The following is a 13,447-nucleotide window of genomic DNA, read 5'->3' as shown; positions in this document are numbered from 1 at the left end:
GGGCCGTCGGCCGGCGAGCGGAAGGGGGGCGCGCGGGGTGCAAGCGGCGCCGAGGGCGCTGCACCTGTGGGCGCGGGGCGCGCGGGGCGCGCAGGCCCCTCCCGGCGCGGGCAGGCGCAGCTCCCCGGCGGCTCCGCTAGGGGTCTCTCTCGGGTGCCGAGCGGGATGGGCCGGATCAGCTGACTCGCCTGGCTCCTAGCCCCGCCGCCGCGCTCAGGCTCCGTCAGTTTCCTCGGCAGCGGTAGGCGAGAGCACCCAGAGCAGCGCGCGCGCAGGGGCCCCCGGAGACGGCGGCGGTGGCGCGGGCAGAGCAAGGGCGCGGCGGATCCCACTCGCACAGCAGCGCACTCGGTGCCCCGCGCAGGGTCGCGATGCTGCCCGGTTTGGTACTGCTCCTGCTGGCCGCCTGGACGGCTCGGGCGCTAGAGGTGGGTGCCGCGCCTCGGAAGGCGGGGGGAGGCAGGCGGGCACGGTGGGGACCCTATCCCCCAAGTCCTTAACCCAAGTCTTTAATCCAGAGAAGCTGGTGGCCTTCAACGAAACCCCTCTCCTCTCCGCCCCCGCTTGCGGACGTCCAGCGCATCCCCGCTTTCGGCCCAGCCCTGCCCCAGGGACGCGCGCTCCAGCCCGCGGAGAAGGAGCGGGCGAGGCGCTAGGGTCCCTGGTTCCGCGCCAGCCCGGGGTGAGAAGGGAAGGGGGCCACCCTGAGCCCAGACCCCGACTCAGTCCCTGCTTCGGAAGCGGTGGCCGGGGGAGGCGAGAGACATCCAGATGGGGGGAAGGGAGAAGGAGCACGTGGGGAAAACCGAAAACGCAGCGTCCCTGAAGCCAGTCCTCTGCTCTTAAATCGCCGCCCTCTCCTTTCTCTTGGGCCCTGGGGAGGAGGAGGAGTCGGGACAGCCCGGGAAGCTAGGGGCCCTTCCCTTTTCCCTGCGTTCTCCGCCTCGTTTCACCTTCCCTTCTCACCCCCACCCCCATTCCTTGCCCGAACCTCCTCCTCCTCTACGGCTGCTGGCAGCGGCCGCCTGGGTGCGACCCTAGCCCGAGCCGGCGCCGGGGTCGCTCTCCGCCTTCTGCAGGCAAACTTTGTGCATTTCCGCGTCTCCCTTTTGTGTAAGTTGTGAGAAATGGGAGGGGTCGGAGACCCATAGCCACCCGGCGCCTTTCCCAAGCCTGGACGTCCGGGGAGTTCCCTCGCACCCTCAGCTTCTGCCTGAGAGGCCGAAGGTCCCCGGGAACAAAAGCCGCGACACCCCGCCCTCGCCAGCCCGGGCGCCGTGGGCCGAGCCGCGATAGTCTCCTTGCGCCACCAAGGCTCCCGCCCCGCTCCCTACCCGGCGCTGCGCGTCCACCCCGGAGTGGGGCAGAGACTCTGCCGGGGCGTCTGGCGAAGCCTCGGGGCCCCTCTACTTCCCACCCTCGGATCACCTCCAAGGCTTAATTTTGTGCTGGGCTGTAAAGTCCTTGGCGGGGAGGAAATACGCGGAGAGTGGGGTGTGCGTCTGGAAAGGGCAGTGGCGGATGGTGGGGAGGCAAGGGCTCTCCTCTCCTGTGCATCCAAGGAGGCGTTTGTCTGATTAAGGCGCGGCCTCTTTCCTGGCAGTTCTGGGGACTCTGGTTTAGTTCCCCTGGGGGCACACGATGCTGGGGAGGGTCCGAAGGGTCTTTTTTTTTAGGGTGCAGATAAAAGGATTGAATTGAGTGAAGATTAAGACGGAGAAGATGGCGCCTCTGCAGTGCAGCAAAGAAAAGCTGTGTGGAGGCTGCAGCCTAGTGAAATCCACCCACCACTAGGTGTATATAACAAGTCTTCCCCATTCATCCAACTCTCGAACATTCAGCTAACGCCTGTGCACAATGACTGTTTTTCTTTACATCTAAAGATGCTTAGAAGTTTTTGCATGACACTTGGGCCGGAGAAGGTTGCTTTTCACATCTATTGGGTTCCTATTTGGTATTTTACCATTTGCAACCTTTCCTCCCGGTTTTTCCCCTCCTTTCCCCCAACCTCCTAGTAATTTTCCAAAAGAAAAAAAAAAGCAATTTCCGGACGAATGTTTTCCTGTAATTCCACTGAGGCTATACGGACTATCACATCGTTACAGTTTTTTAGTTTCTAATTTGCAAGGTCGTTGAACTTTTCCCTTTCTGATTTCTACCCACTAGTGGCTCAGGAATCACCTTAGGGCTAGTTAAGACAGATTGTATAAGAGTTAAATAATTTTGTTTTCCATGTTTTATAAAAATGCACTTGACTAAGAGAATTCTGATTTCTCTCATGACTTACATTTATTTGTACAATTATTCCAGTTTTCCTGAATGATCTTACTACAAATTAAAAACCATACATTTAAGTAATTAAAAGCATAACCTTATTTTTGAAGATTTTGTGAAAACTTAAATATGTAACTTTCTTGAACAGTATTTTTTTTCTGTATAAAAATAGGAAGCATGTAGGCAAATTTGAATTTAGTTTTTGGTCTAATTGCGTTAATTTGCTCTTTCTGCCATCTTTTGGGACCTTTTCACTAGCTATTGTTAACTCTTTTAAAGGGTGGAGGTGAGATTCACGAGTCCATTTTGCAAAGTGTTGGTAGAAGGGTAGGTAATTCAGTCTACTGAGGTTTGAGGGTGGTTTATCTGGCTCTCTCTGTGTCCACTGAAAAGATGTAATTACGAGTTGACTCTCTTTTATAGAGCTTAGAAAATAGGTCTGCTGCAGGTGGCTGTGAAAAGGGAATGAATAAGGGCAATGATAATGGGGCCTGGGCTTGCCGGGAAGCAGGGTTATTATCTGGGTTGATGATTTTGGCTAGTATGTTGATAGAGGTGTGAGTTTAACAAACCCTAATCTATATGATGTTTCACTACCCTCACATTTATTTATTTTTTAAAATCTAGCTTACTCTTAAGTTTTATTTTCTTCTATTGAGGGTTTAAGCTATCATAATCATCTTACCTTTGTGGTAGTGCTAATTTATAGTTTATGGAAAGCTATGGCTGCTGACTAGTACCGACTGCCCTAAAGAGAAGCCTACCCACAGAATAGTAAAGCTCAGGTTTGATGGTGATCTGTAAGGAGTCACTGTTCTTGCTCATCGGTGAGAAACCGTGATAACTGGCGGACTGCAGAAGCTTTTCTCTTGTCACCGTAACCAGCAGAGGCTCCTGAAAAGCACTTGCAAGGCTATTAGTACTGCGGAGAAGTTACTAGATGGAATAACACTTCTTGGTCCTGACTGAGGAAATGAAAAGGACCATGCACCTTTACCAGGTGAAATTAGGAATGGCTGATTCCAAAAAATTAAAAAGAGATAATGTGATCAACTGAATACTGGTTTGAAGGAAAGGAAGAGGTTATTTTTATGTTAAGTCTTTCTTGTTATTGCTAGAGGATCTCTATTTTATGTTACTGTTTTTATGCATACTAGAGTTTTCTATAGAGATATTTGTAAGAATGTTATCAGTCATTCTAGAAATAAGCATGGCTACTATTTGCCTTTCACGTGGTCACTAAACTATCAGTGAGAAGGGCATTAAATTCAGCAGAAATGTACATTGTTTCTGCAAATTGTATTACCTTGAGAATCTTACAAAGCATATCTCGTTAATATATTTCTTTTAAAATCTCTGTCAATCACAAATGTAAAGATCAACCTGTACAGGTACATTTTAAATGTAAAGCTTCCCAAATGTAAGGTTTAGTTTGTATACCTCATTACCTCCCCTTCCCTCATCCCTCCCCTTACTCCCAGGAAGTTTGCAGGGTAATAAAAGCATGCACATGATAATAAAAGAAAGTAGAATATACTAAAATACCAAAAGGAAAGTACAGATTAGGTAATATACTGAGTAAATATGTTACAGAGAAAACTTCCTGTATTTGAAAAGTATAGGAATGATGGGATGAGAGAAGAGATAATCCTGGAGCATTTCCTAGTAGTAAATTTCCACCCAGATTTGTATCCCGGGTCTGGGGATTGGAGGTTAAGTTTTTGCATATACGGTATTTGTTTACATTCCTCTCTGTCTCTCGCAGACAGACAGGCACACACACACCTCTGTCTCTCTTTCTTTAAATCTCTCTCTCTCTCTCTCTCTCTCTCTCGCTCTCACCTGAGTGACAGATGCTGGTACAGGGTACTCTCAAGAGGAGTAGGGAATTAGAAATAAGGAGTTGAGAGGTCGAAGGTAAGGGGCTGAATGCAGGACCAGAGAGCTTCAGTACCGTCTTGATGGAGGGAGTATGCGATGAACAGAGTGATTCCCTGGGTGGCAACGAGGAGGATAGGGAAAATCACGTTTTCTGTTTGCGTTTTGTTTTTGCCTAGTGGTTTTCTACCTTTCTCTGTTTTACTTGACTGTGCTTGATTATGAAATTTTTTTTTCCTTTTTTTTTTTAAATTTAAAGCTCTCGACTGGCTTCTTGTGATTCTAGATTCAGGCAACACTATTCCATAACATAGTATAAATGTTCCAATGAGTTGAACAGAGGAGATTGGCTTTGTAGACAGAAAAGGACTGAAGAAAACAGAAACAAAAATATCTTTTCCTTTTCATAGTGAGAGCTCAGATGCAAATGTATGGAATGGGGATGGATGGAAATGGCATCTTTTGCAAACCCTTGGACATGCTGTCACCCCGTAGGCCTCACAGCCAGTGTACAGAGACACCCACGTGAGTGGGTGGGGGAAGAGAGAAGGTGGCAGGGAAAGGAATGAGCACACCCCCAGAATAAGTAGCAAGTTTAATCAATAAAATATACATTTTTAAAATTGTTGTATAAGAAGAAAAGCAGAGAGAACTCAAACCCTGAAGCTGATTTTGCAAGTGAAAAGCTTAGTGAAGGGGGACATGTTATGTAACTATTTCTTCAGCATGGATAGCTTAAGACATAACCATTACTCTACGGACACTAGTATTTTTCTTGGAAAAAAAGTTTGGCAAATTTTCCTGTTTAGATTAACCTTGGTTAATAGATATACTTGACTGGTATAGAAGTAGAAATTTAGCAAAAACTGGAGTACAATGATTGCTCTAGGAATAAATTCACGTATTTAAATTTAAAAGCCTGCATACGTTCATCAATTAATAATTTTACAAAAAAGGGATGCTTAATAGATTAGCTAGCTGAATATTCAAAGAGGGCTGCAGAATGTCTCAGATTCGCATGTATTAAATCTGCTGAAATAGAAACCTAATAGGTCATTTTATTTAGGTTTATTTTGTGTGGCTACATTTTGAAGAAACAGATTTAGCTTGAACCTTGCGAGACACATGCTATCTTAACGAAAGAAGATAGTTAAAATGGGAAAGATGAGGTTTTTCAAAATCTCACCTCTATAGAAAGAACCAGAGTTGTTCTCAATTTATAATGAATGATTTTGTTGCCAGGCGTGATGTTAGGCCAGTAACACTGAGTCATTGAGTGTTTCTCAGGTGTGTAAAGAAGGCAGCATTGCACACTAATCAGGAGGTCAGACCAGAGCAGGAGTGCATGGGCATAAATTCTGCCTTTGTCTCTTTTAAGCTATTGACCATGGGCAAGTGTCTGTGCCTCAGTTTTTTCCTTTGTAAAATGGGATGAGTGATTTCTAGTTACTGAGGATTGAATTAATACTGATGTTAAATGCTTGAAATAGTGTGTGAGTTAATATATATGTAAACTGATGACCTAGCATAAGCACTGTGTGTTAGTTACTACTACTATGTATGATGATGATGTTGATGTACAACAAGTATATGTAAGTTTCACGCATAGTTGAAAGTTAAAAATCTATATGATGTTTCACTTACGGACAAATTAATTTACTTATTGGCCAATGAAGGCTAAGAGTATTGCAGGAAATTGGCAAATTGTTGTCTATGAGTTTGACCTAAATTTAAAAAGCACATCATATCTCAGATACAATTTTTAGAATACATGTTATAAATTTTTATTTATTAAATATGTATTATATATTTCCATTGGTTTTTTGAAAAATGAAAATAATTCATGCTCATTGAAAAATTTAGAACACTACAGAAATGTGCAAACAGCATAAGCAATTTTTACACAAATGGGAAAGGCCTAGTTTTTTCTTCTTTTTTCCACACAACATGGATAGAGACCTTTTTTTTTTTTTTTTGAAAAGGAGTCTTGCTCTGTCACCTAGGCTGGAGTGCAAAGGTGCTATCTTGGCTAACTTCAGTCTCTGCCTCCTGGGTTCTAGCGATTCTCCTGGGTTCAAGTGATTCTCCTGCGTTCAAGCGATTCTCCTGCCTCGGCCTCCTGAGTAGCTGGGATTATAGGCGTCCGCCACCAAGCCCAGCTAATTTTTGTATTTTTTTAGTAGAGATGGGGTTTCACCATATTGGCCAGGCTGGTCTCGAGCTCCTGACCTCAAGTGATCCACCCACCTCAGCTTCCCAGAGACCCATTGTTAATGTTGTACACACCAGCAGCTTGCCACAGATGTCTAATATTGAGCAAGATTATATACTGGCTTGATTATTAACTATTAGTTGGCTGTCAGTTATGTAAAAGGAACTGTGAAGAAGCTTGGTTTAGTTTTCAGCAGAATCTTTGCTAGCAAAATGATTAAACAGGCTTTGCCAGTTTGGGAAGCAATGGAAGATTTCAAATGCCAGCAAAAGAATTTTGGTCCTAGTATGGAAGCATGAAGTTTCGTTCACCCAAGACAGGGAAACCAAAAAGCAGATTGTCTGAGAATGTGACATTTCTCTAAGAAGTCAGTTTCAAAATAAAACGAAGTTGTATAACCAGCCATGTTATGGCTGTTACATCTTTAAAACTTTATAGTGATCTACTGTTTAATTGAAATTATGTCTATTTTTTAAAAATCAGCATATGTTCCTCATAAAATAAAAGATTTTTAGCTTCAGAAGTAAGCTAAGGACATTTGAAAGCCTTCAGTTTATGAAACTGGTGATACTGTGGTTAAATTATGATTAACACAGTGAAGAATCAAGAAGCAGAGCCCTAAAGAATCTACATGGCTTTTTGTAACCAGCTCGTGTAATTATAATTGTTCTGTTCAATCAAGACAAGACAAGAAGTGGGTTCAAGTATGAGGATGTGTAATGACAGAAGTGGTATTTGTAATAAACATCCTACTTAAAGTAGATACAGTGAGGAGTGAACACTGTGGTTCCAGAAGCAGGAGTGGAGGGTCCATGAGCAGAGATGAGGAATAAATAAGACAAACATTTTGGAAAAGGGAAAAGACAAATAAGCCTGTTTTGTAAATGAATGAATCCTGATGAATGAAGTTCAGCGATTCTTCAAGGTCTTATTAATGATGGACACAAAACAGTGTTCGAATCTCCTAATTTCCAGACAGTTCCTCTCTTTTTTCTTCTCAAATTCAGAAGATTTTCTTATGAGATATTTGATTGAACAGGAATAATTGTCACTTCTTTTGTCTTTTGGTGATTTTTTTCTTTTTTTTTTTTTTGAGACTGTGTCTCACTGTGTCGTCCAGGCTGAAGTGCAGTGACATGATCTTGGCTCACTGCAACCTCCACCTCCCAGATTCAGGCAGTTCTCGTGACTCAGCCTCCCAAGTGACTGGGATTATAGGCATGTGCCACCATGCCTAACTAATTTTTGTATTTTTTTAGTAGAGACAGGGTTTTAACCACATTGGCCAAGGTGGTTTCGAACTCCTGACTTCAAGTGATCCGCCTGCCTCAGCCTCCCAACGTAAGCCACCACGCCCAGCCAGTTTTTCAGTGATTTTGTTAGGAATTTTTTTTTGGACTGATTGTTGTTTTTGAGAGAATCTAATAATTTGTCACTTATCTAATAATTTGGCTTTTATTAGCTTCCAGAGAAAGCCACATACTATCTTCATTGAAAAATGTAAGGCACCCAGATGATAGAGACTGATAAATTACTTTTTGGCCTTAAAGCTTACTTATGAGAATAAGAGATCTGTTGCATAAAGAAAAGTCATTTGTGTTAAGTGAATAAATGCATTATTACTGTTGTTGCTTTGCTAAATTTCAAACCTTTAATAACTAAATATTTTGACCCCATGGAGACATTTTACAGGAAGAAAAATGAGAGGTTTACTCCTACCGTTGAGATAGACTTAGATGTTTTAGACCTGGCCCTCACCCCAAGTTACTACAGACTAATTTGTTTAGTTTTGTTTGTGTGGCTGTGTCTTGATTGATATTTTACAGTAAAATTAGTGAAGCAACATACATTTTATTTTTAAGAGAAAGTAAAGAAAATGGCATTATCCATTAATGGTTGATTTATCTTACAAAAAGGACTTTTTATATCTACTCCTACTATTGGATGAATTTTCAAAAGCATACCGATATTGTATTTGGTTTTGTTTGTTTGTTTTCAAGACGAGGCCTCGCTCTGTCACCCAGGCTGAAGTGCAGTGGTGCAATCTGCAGCCCTTGCCTCCTGGGTTCAAGCCATCTTCCTGCCCCAGCCTCCAGAGTAGCTGGGACTACAGGTGCATGCCACCACATCCGATTAATTTCTTAAATGTTTTGTAGAGATGGGGTCCCCACTATATTGCCCAGGCTGAGCTGACCTTGAACTCCTGGGCTCAAGCGATCCTCCCGCCTTGACCTTCCAAAGTGCTAGATTACAGGTGTGAGCTATTGTGCCTTGCCAGTGTTGTTTTTATAAATATCATTACTCATTTACTTTGTTTATAATTGAGTTGATAGACTCATAAAGATGGATAAGCCCTGTTTTTTTTAAGTATTTATTGATTTTTTTTTTCATTTTTTAAAAAAATCTTCATCTACTTCAAGGATTAAGTCTTTAAAACTCATGCAGTTTTCGAAGTCGTAGCTTAAGTCTTTAGAGACTAACATAAAAACCCATCACATGAAAAGTCATATTTAATAGCACATATTCTCCATCTTGATGGTCTCAATTGCTTATTATGGTTTAAAACAAATATGGTTTTGTCATTACGTAAATAAGTTTGAGGATATAAGTGAAGAGTACCTAAGAAACTACCATAGAAATGTGAAAATACGCAGACTAATTATTCTAAGAATAATTCATCATAGATACTTACATATTAACAATTTAAAATTAAAACCAAATTTCTGTAGAAATTAGCTTATTTTCATACATAAGGAAACATAGATTCTTATGGGTACAACCAAGAAAGGAAAATTTACTCCTTCATTTCACAAATATTTTCGAGGTCCTTGCCCCCAAGGGGGTAGACAGAATATACAGGAGGAAGCAAGTGACTTGGGGAAGGAGTATAAGAGAATGCTACATAGAAGGATGTGTGTTGTGAATGTGATAGTTTCTGTAGTATTATCAAAGTTCTCTGATCATTTTACTACATAAAGGTAAACTTAGATATCTGGAGGAAAGAGCTGTATATTTACTGCAACATAAAAGAATAATTGTAGACGGGAGATCTACTTTGGGTGATTCAATGTTGAAAACAGGTGATGGAGGAGAGAAGTTAGTATTGATCGTGATCACACACTTTTCTATACAGTAATTTGATCACTCATGACAGTGCCTTACATTTTGTATGTACTAAATAATATCAATGAGTACTAAAACAATTCTATGTTGTGGTAAAGAATTACATTCAGATTAAAGGTTCTGAACAGCTGTGGGACCTTCTCTTATGTTTAAGAAATGATGAACAAGTGTAGAAAGAAAATTAAAGTTTTTTTCAGCCTCTTTTTGGAACATTGTATTGTGAAAAAGTTTCATAACTACTGTCAATAACTTTATAATATTCAGTCATTTGCAACTGTATTTCAGAAATTCAGTTGGCCTGCAAAAATAAATAAATAGATAAATGCCTCATTCTTGAAATATTTCATCCGTGCCCTGATTGATTGGGACACTTTCAATAGAGGGTGCCTAGAAATAGCTTTGTGTGAAGAAGATAGTAGAGTTTAGAAAGAAAATGTGTATTGGAATTAAATTGAGTGGCCATCAAGATGAAAATTTCCTTGTCATTGTCTTTTTTTTGTTGGGGGGGGCGGGGAGGGGGACTCTTTTTTTGGCCATTTTACAGCTAGTGTTTACTTTTTACTCTAGTGTGAAGAGGATCAAAATTGGCCCTTTAAAAAAGTATGTTGAATTCTATTACCTCTGTTATCTCAAAGAATTGTATTTTTCAATTTCAAGGGCTTGAAGCCAATGCTATTATATACCACTAACCTGACAGGCATTGAAAATCTAATTGAGGTCATTATGATTAGCCTTATATCTTCCTAGTGTTTTCTCAATCTTAATTTTCAATGTTTTGTGTCAAGTGTTAAATCCTCTTATACCACAGAATCCAGAAAATTTAAATCCAGCAATAGTAAATTGAATTTAAAAATCCTATGGTGGTTGTGGAGGGGTGTTCTTGGCTAACCCATAGGGTGTTTGAATGTAAAGGCAGCTTACAGAACTGCCGCTAGTTGAATTGTGGAGGGTTTCACTCTTAAGGGTGCATTTGAGACAAAACTGCAATTTTGGAACTGCTTGTTCCTGCTTGTTCAGTGAAATAGGAGAGGGGGGAATTCCTGAGGGAAGCTGGGAGATTTCCAGGTGATGATAGAGTAGCCATGTGACTATTTGGCTGAAACAGAGTAGAAGTGAAGTCTTGGACAGAGGTGGCCTTAAGACTGAGTATCAGCATGGCCGTTAGAGCCATCCACGACAAACATAATGAATGTGGTTGTGGCAGAGAGGGTGCGCTTGAACAAAATAGGAGGCTGACTTACCATGTTTCTTGGTAATTCCTTTCTTTGTATTTGCTATTTGGTTAGTTCATTTCACTTTCATGAGCTAGACTCAGAGGTTAAATTTATATTATGGTGAATTTTCTGGATCATATTGTAGGGACACAGATGGGAAGTATCCCTTCAGTTTATTGGAAGTGTTTCTTATATGCATGCGTTTTTAATTATATTTATTGATGTAATAAATAGCCGATGAGATGAGAAAAAAAAATTAGTGTCTTTTTGTTGGAGAGAAAAAGACATTGGATGCTTTCTAAGAGTATATTATCACATGTGAAATTATTTAGATTTAGAAAGCAGTCTGACTTGTTGACTTCATTGCTCATGTGCTCATTCCTATCAGAGGTTGAACACAAAGCCAAGCCTAAGTCCATGATTCTTCTGTTAGCAGATGAGGGGGAAGGTTTAATGCAGAATGTTTAATCGAATATTGGGATCGTGCATTCACCTATTCAGTCTCTACTGCAAGTTTTCTTAGGGCATTTGTGATTCACTTCTGTGATGTTCACACTGATTTGGAGTTAAGATGTTTAAAAAATTGTTAATTTACTATCTCACTGTTTCTCTCATTTTGAATTGTTTAAATCATCATTCATTTTAGGGACATGGACTGCATGGCTTCTGTGTTTCAGTTATGATGAGATCTAGAATCTGGGTGGGGCTGTGAGTAAATAGAAAGGTAGCTCAGTCTTTGCCTTGAAGAATTTCGCAGTCCAGTGGGGAAGAGATACAGAAATAATTAGATGCAATGTGCTAAAGCCTACAATAGAGGAGGTAAAAGTCTTCCCAGAGAAGGCAGGCAGCATTTGAACTAGGTTTCAAGGGTGAGTGGTGTGAACTGGGGTGTGGAGGGCTCTCCAGACAGAAAGAACAGTGAGGGTGTCGAGTTTCAAAGGAGGAAGCCCAGGGGTATATAAGTGAGAGAGACAGTGAGAGATTATAAATTTTGGGTTCCCTTAATGAGTTTGAACTTGTCTGCTTAATCTCATGGGTCAGATAGTGACACCCTGATGCAAGGAAGCCTGTAACTATGTTTTGTTAGCTGAGAGGATTGCCATCAGATATACATTTCCAGTTCTCTTCTCAAGGATAAAGAAGTGGTAGGATATTGGGTGACAACTGGCATTCTGGGATGTCGAAGAAATAAAGTTCTGTAAAGGGATAGAGGAAAATGGGTAGACTTAACATTCTCCATGGAGCAAAGATTCTCCATGAGCAGTTACAGTAGGCTTTTGGGATTTGCGTATCTTCCTGTATCTGCTAGCCAGCCACATAGGAAGCACATCTTTGTGTAGTGATAGAGGAAGGAGGTAGGAAATGCTTTCTTATTTTTGTGGTGGAACCATCGAAGAGCTGAGCCTTCCTTCTGGCTGAGGGAACTGAGGATGGTTCAGACTTGCATTCTTAGAAAGGCCTTCCAGCCAGAGTGATGGAACAAAGCGATGATTTGTGTGGGATAATTTCTGTGGCTCCGTGTGGATAGCAGTGGCAGTCAGTTTACTCTCCCTGTTGGTAAACTATCTTTCATTTGATCTGAGACTTCCTCAAAGCAGTTTTGTTGTGCTCATTCTTTGAAAGCAACCACAGATAAAACAAGCTTTGAGGTTTTTAGAAAAGAGCTTGATACAGAGTACCTCTTTTGAGCTAGATCTGCCTGTCCTGCTGAACCTCTTTACTGTAGCTGCATAACTTTTCAGATCTGTTTATGCTTCCTGGTGTTAATGAAACAGAATGGGGAGATCTTTGGAAAAAGGAACATTAATCTTAATAAATTTACGTCAGTAAGAATGGGACTGCTATTTTAAAATTTAGTTTAATTTCTTACCTATTTTCTTGTTCATTTCAGTTATTCTAAAAGTGATTAAATGAAGATCTGTTTCAGAAAGTACATGATGAAATCAAGATGTGGGGAAAACCTGTAGTTCTGAGTAGGCCTGAATCCTTATTGTTAGGGAGTAGTTGGAGGTTTTGCAGTAGGCATTTTGTCTTCACTTGAATATTTGTTTGAAATATGTTCCAATAGTTGGACATATCACAGGATCTGTCTTAAAGAAATGTCTAAAATATCATGATTCCTCAAAAGCTGCTCTTGGTTTTATTTTCTGCTGTTGATTTTATTTTCTAACATTTCATTTTGATCCCTCAGTTTTCTTTAAGAATAATCAAAAAGAGGCTGGGTGCGGTGGCTCACACCTGTAATCTTAGCATTTCGGGAGGCTGAGTGTTGGATCACTTGAGGTCAGGAGTTTGAGACCAGCCTGGCCATCATGGTGCAACCCCGTCTCTACTAAAACTACAAAAATCAGTGGGCGTGGTGGCACATGCCTGTAGTCCCAGCTACTTGGGAGGCTGAGACAGAATCACTTGAACCTGGGAGGGGGAGGTTGCAGTGAGTGGCGATCACACAACTTCATTCCAGCTTGGGCAACAGAGCTAGATTCTGTCTCAAAAGAAAGAGTAATCAAAAGCTAGATTATTTAAATCTTGATATGTCTTCTTTAAAAAATGTTAAACTACCAGGAAAATTATCACTTCTAGATACCACCTTCAGAAAAACACATGAAAATTTGTGTATGTCTCAAATAATTGTTGATTTATGAAAATTAGAAAGAGTAGTTATCAGATGTGTTTGAATGTATATTTCCGTCATGTTACATTGGTCATATTTTTAAATTATACTTTTTTTCACCCATGAAGCTCA

General features: G+C 41.2%; 1 protein-coding gene across 6 annotated transcripts in view; it reads left to right on the top strand.

Moving 5' to 3' along the window:
• The first annotated feature begins 222 nt into the window (after positions 1–222).
• APP (amyloid beta precursor protein) overlaps positions 223–13,447 on the top strand; it is a 281,113-nt gene continuing 267,888 nt past the window's right edge. For all 6 annotated transcript variants that reach the window (XM_064380074.1, XM_064380073.1, XM_064380072.1 and 3 more), the window contains exon 1: positions 223–428. In XM_064380074.1, coding sequence (XP_064236144.1) covers positions 372–428 — 57 coding nt within the window. In that variant the 5' untranslated portion in view covers positions 223–371. The remainder of the gene's footprint in view (positions 429–13,447) is intronic.

This window comes from Aotus nancymaae, unplaced genomic scaffold (genome assembly GCF_030222135.1).
Source record: "Aotus nancymaae isolate 86718 unplaced genomic scaffold, 86718_ANA_hifiasm-v0.15.2.pri h1tg000022l_1, whole genome shotgun sequence".
NCBI classification, from domain to species: Eukaryota; Metazoa; Chordata; class Mammalia; order Primates; family Aotidae; genus Aotus; species Aotus nancymaae.
The sequence above is the reverse complement of the archived record's forward strand: the minus strand, read 5'-3'. Positions and strand labels throughout refer to the sequence as shown.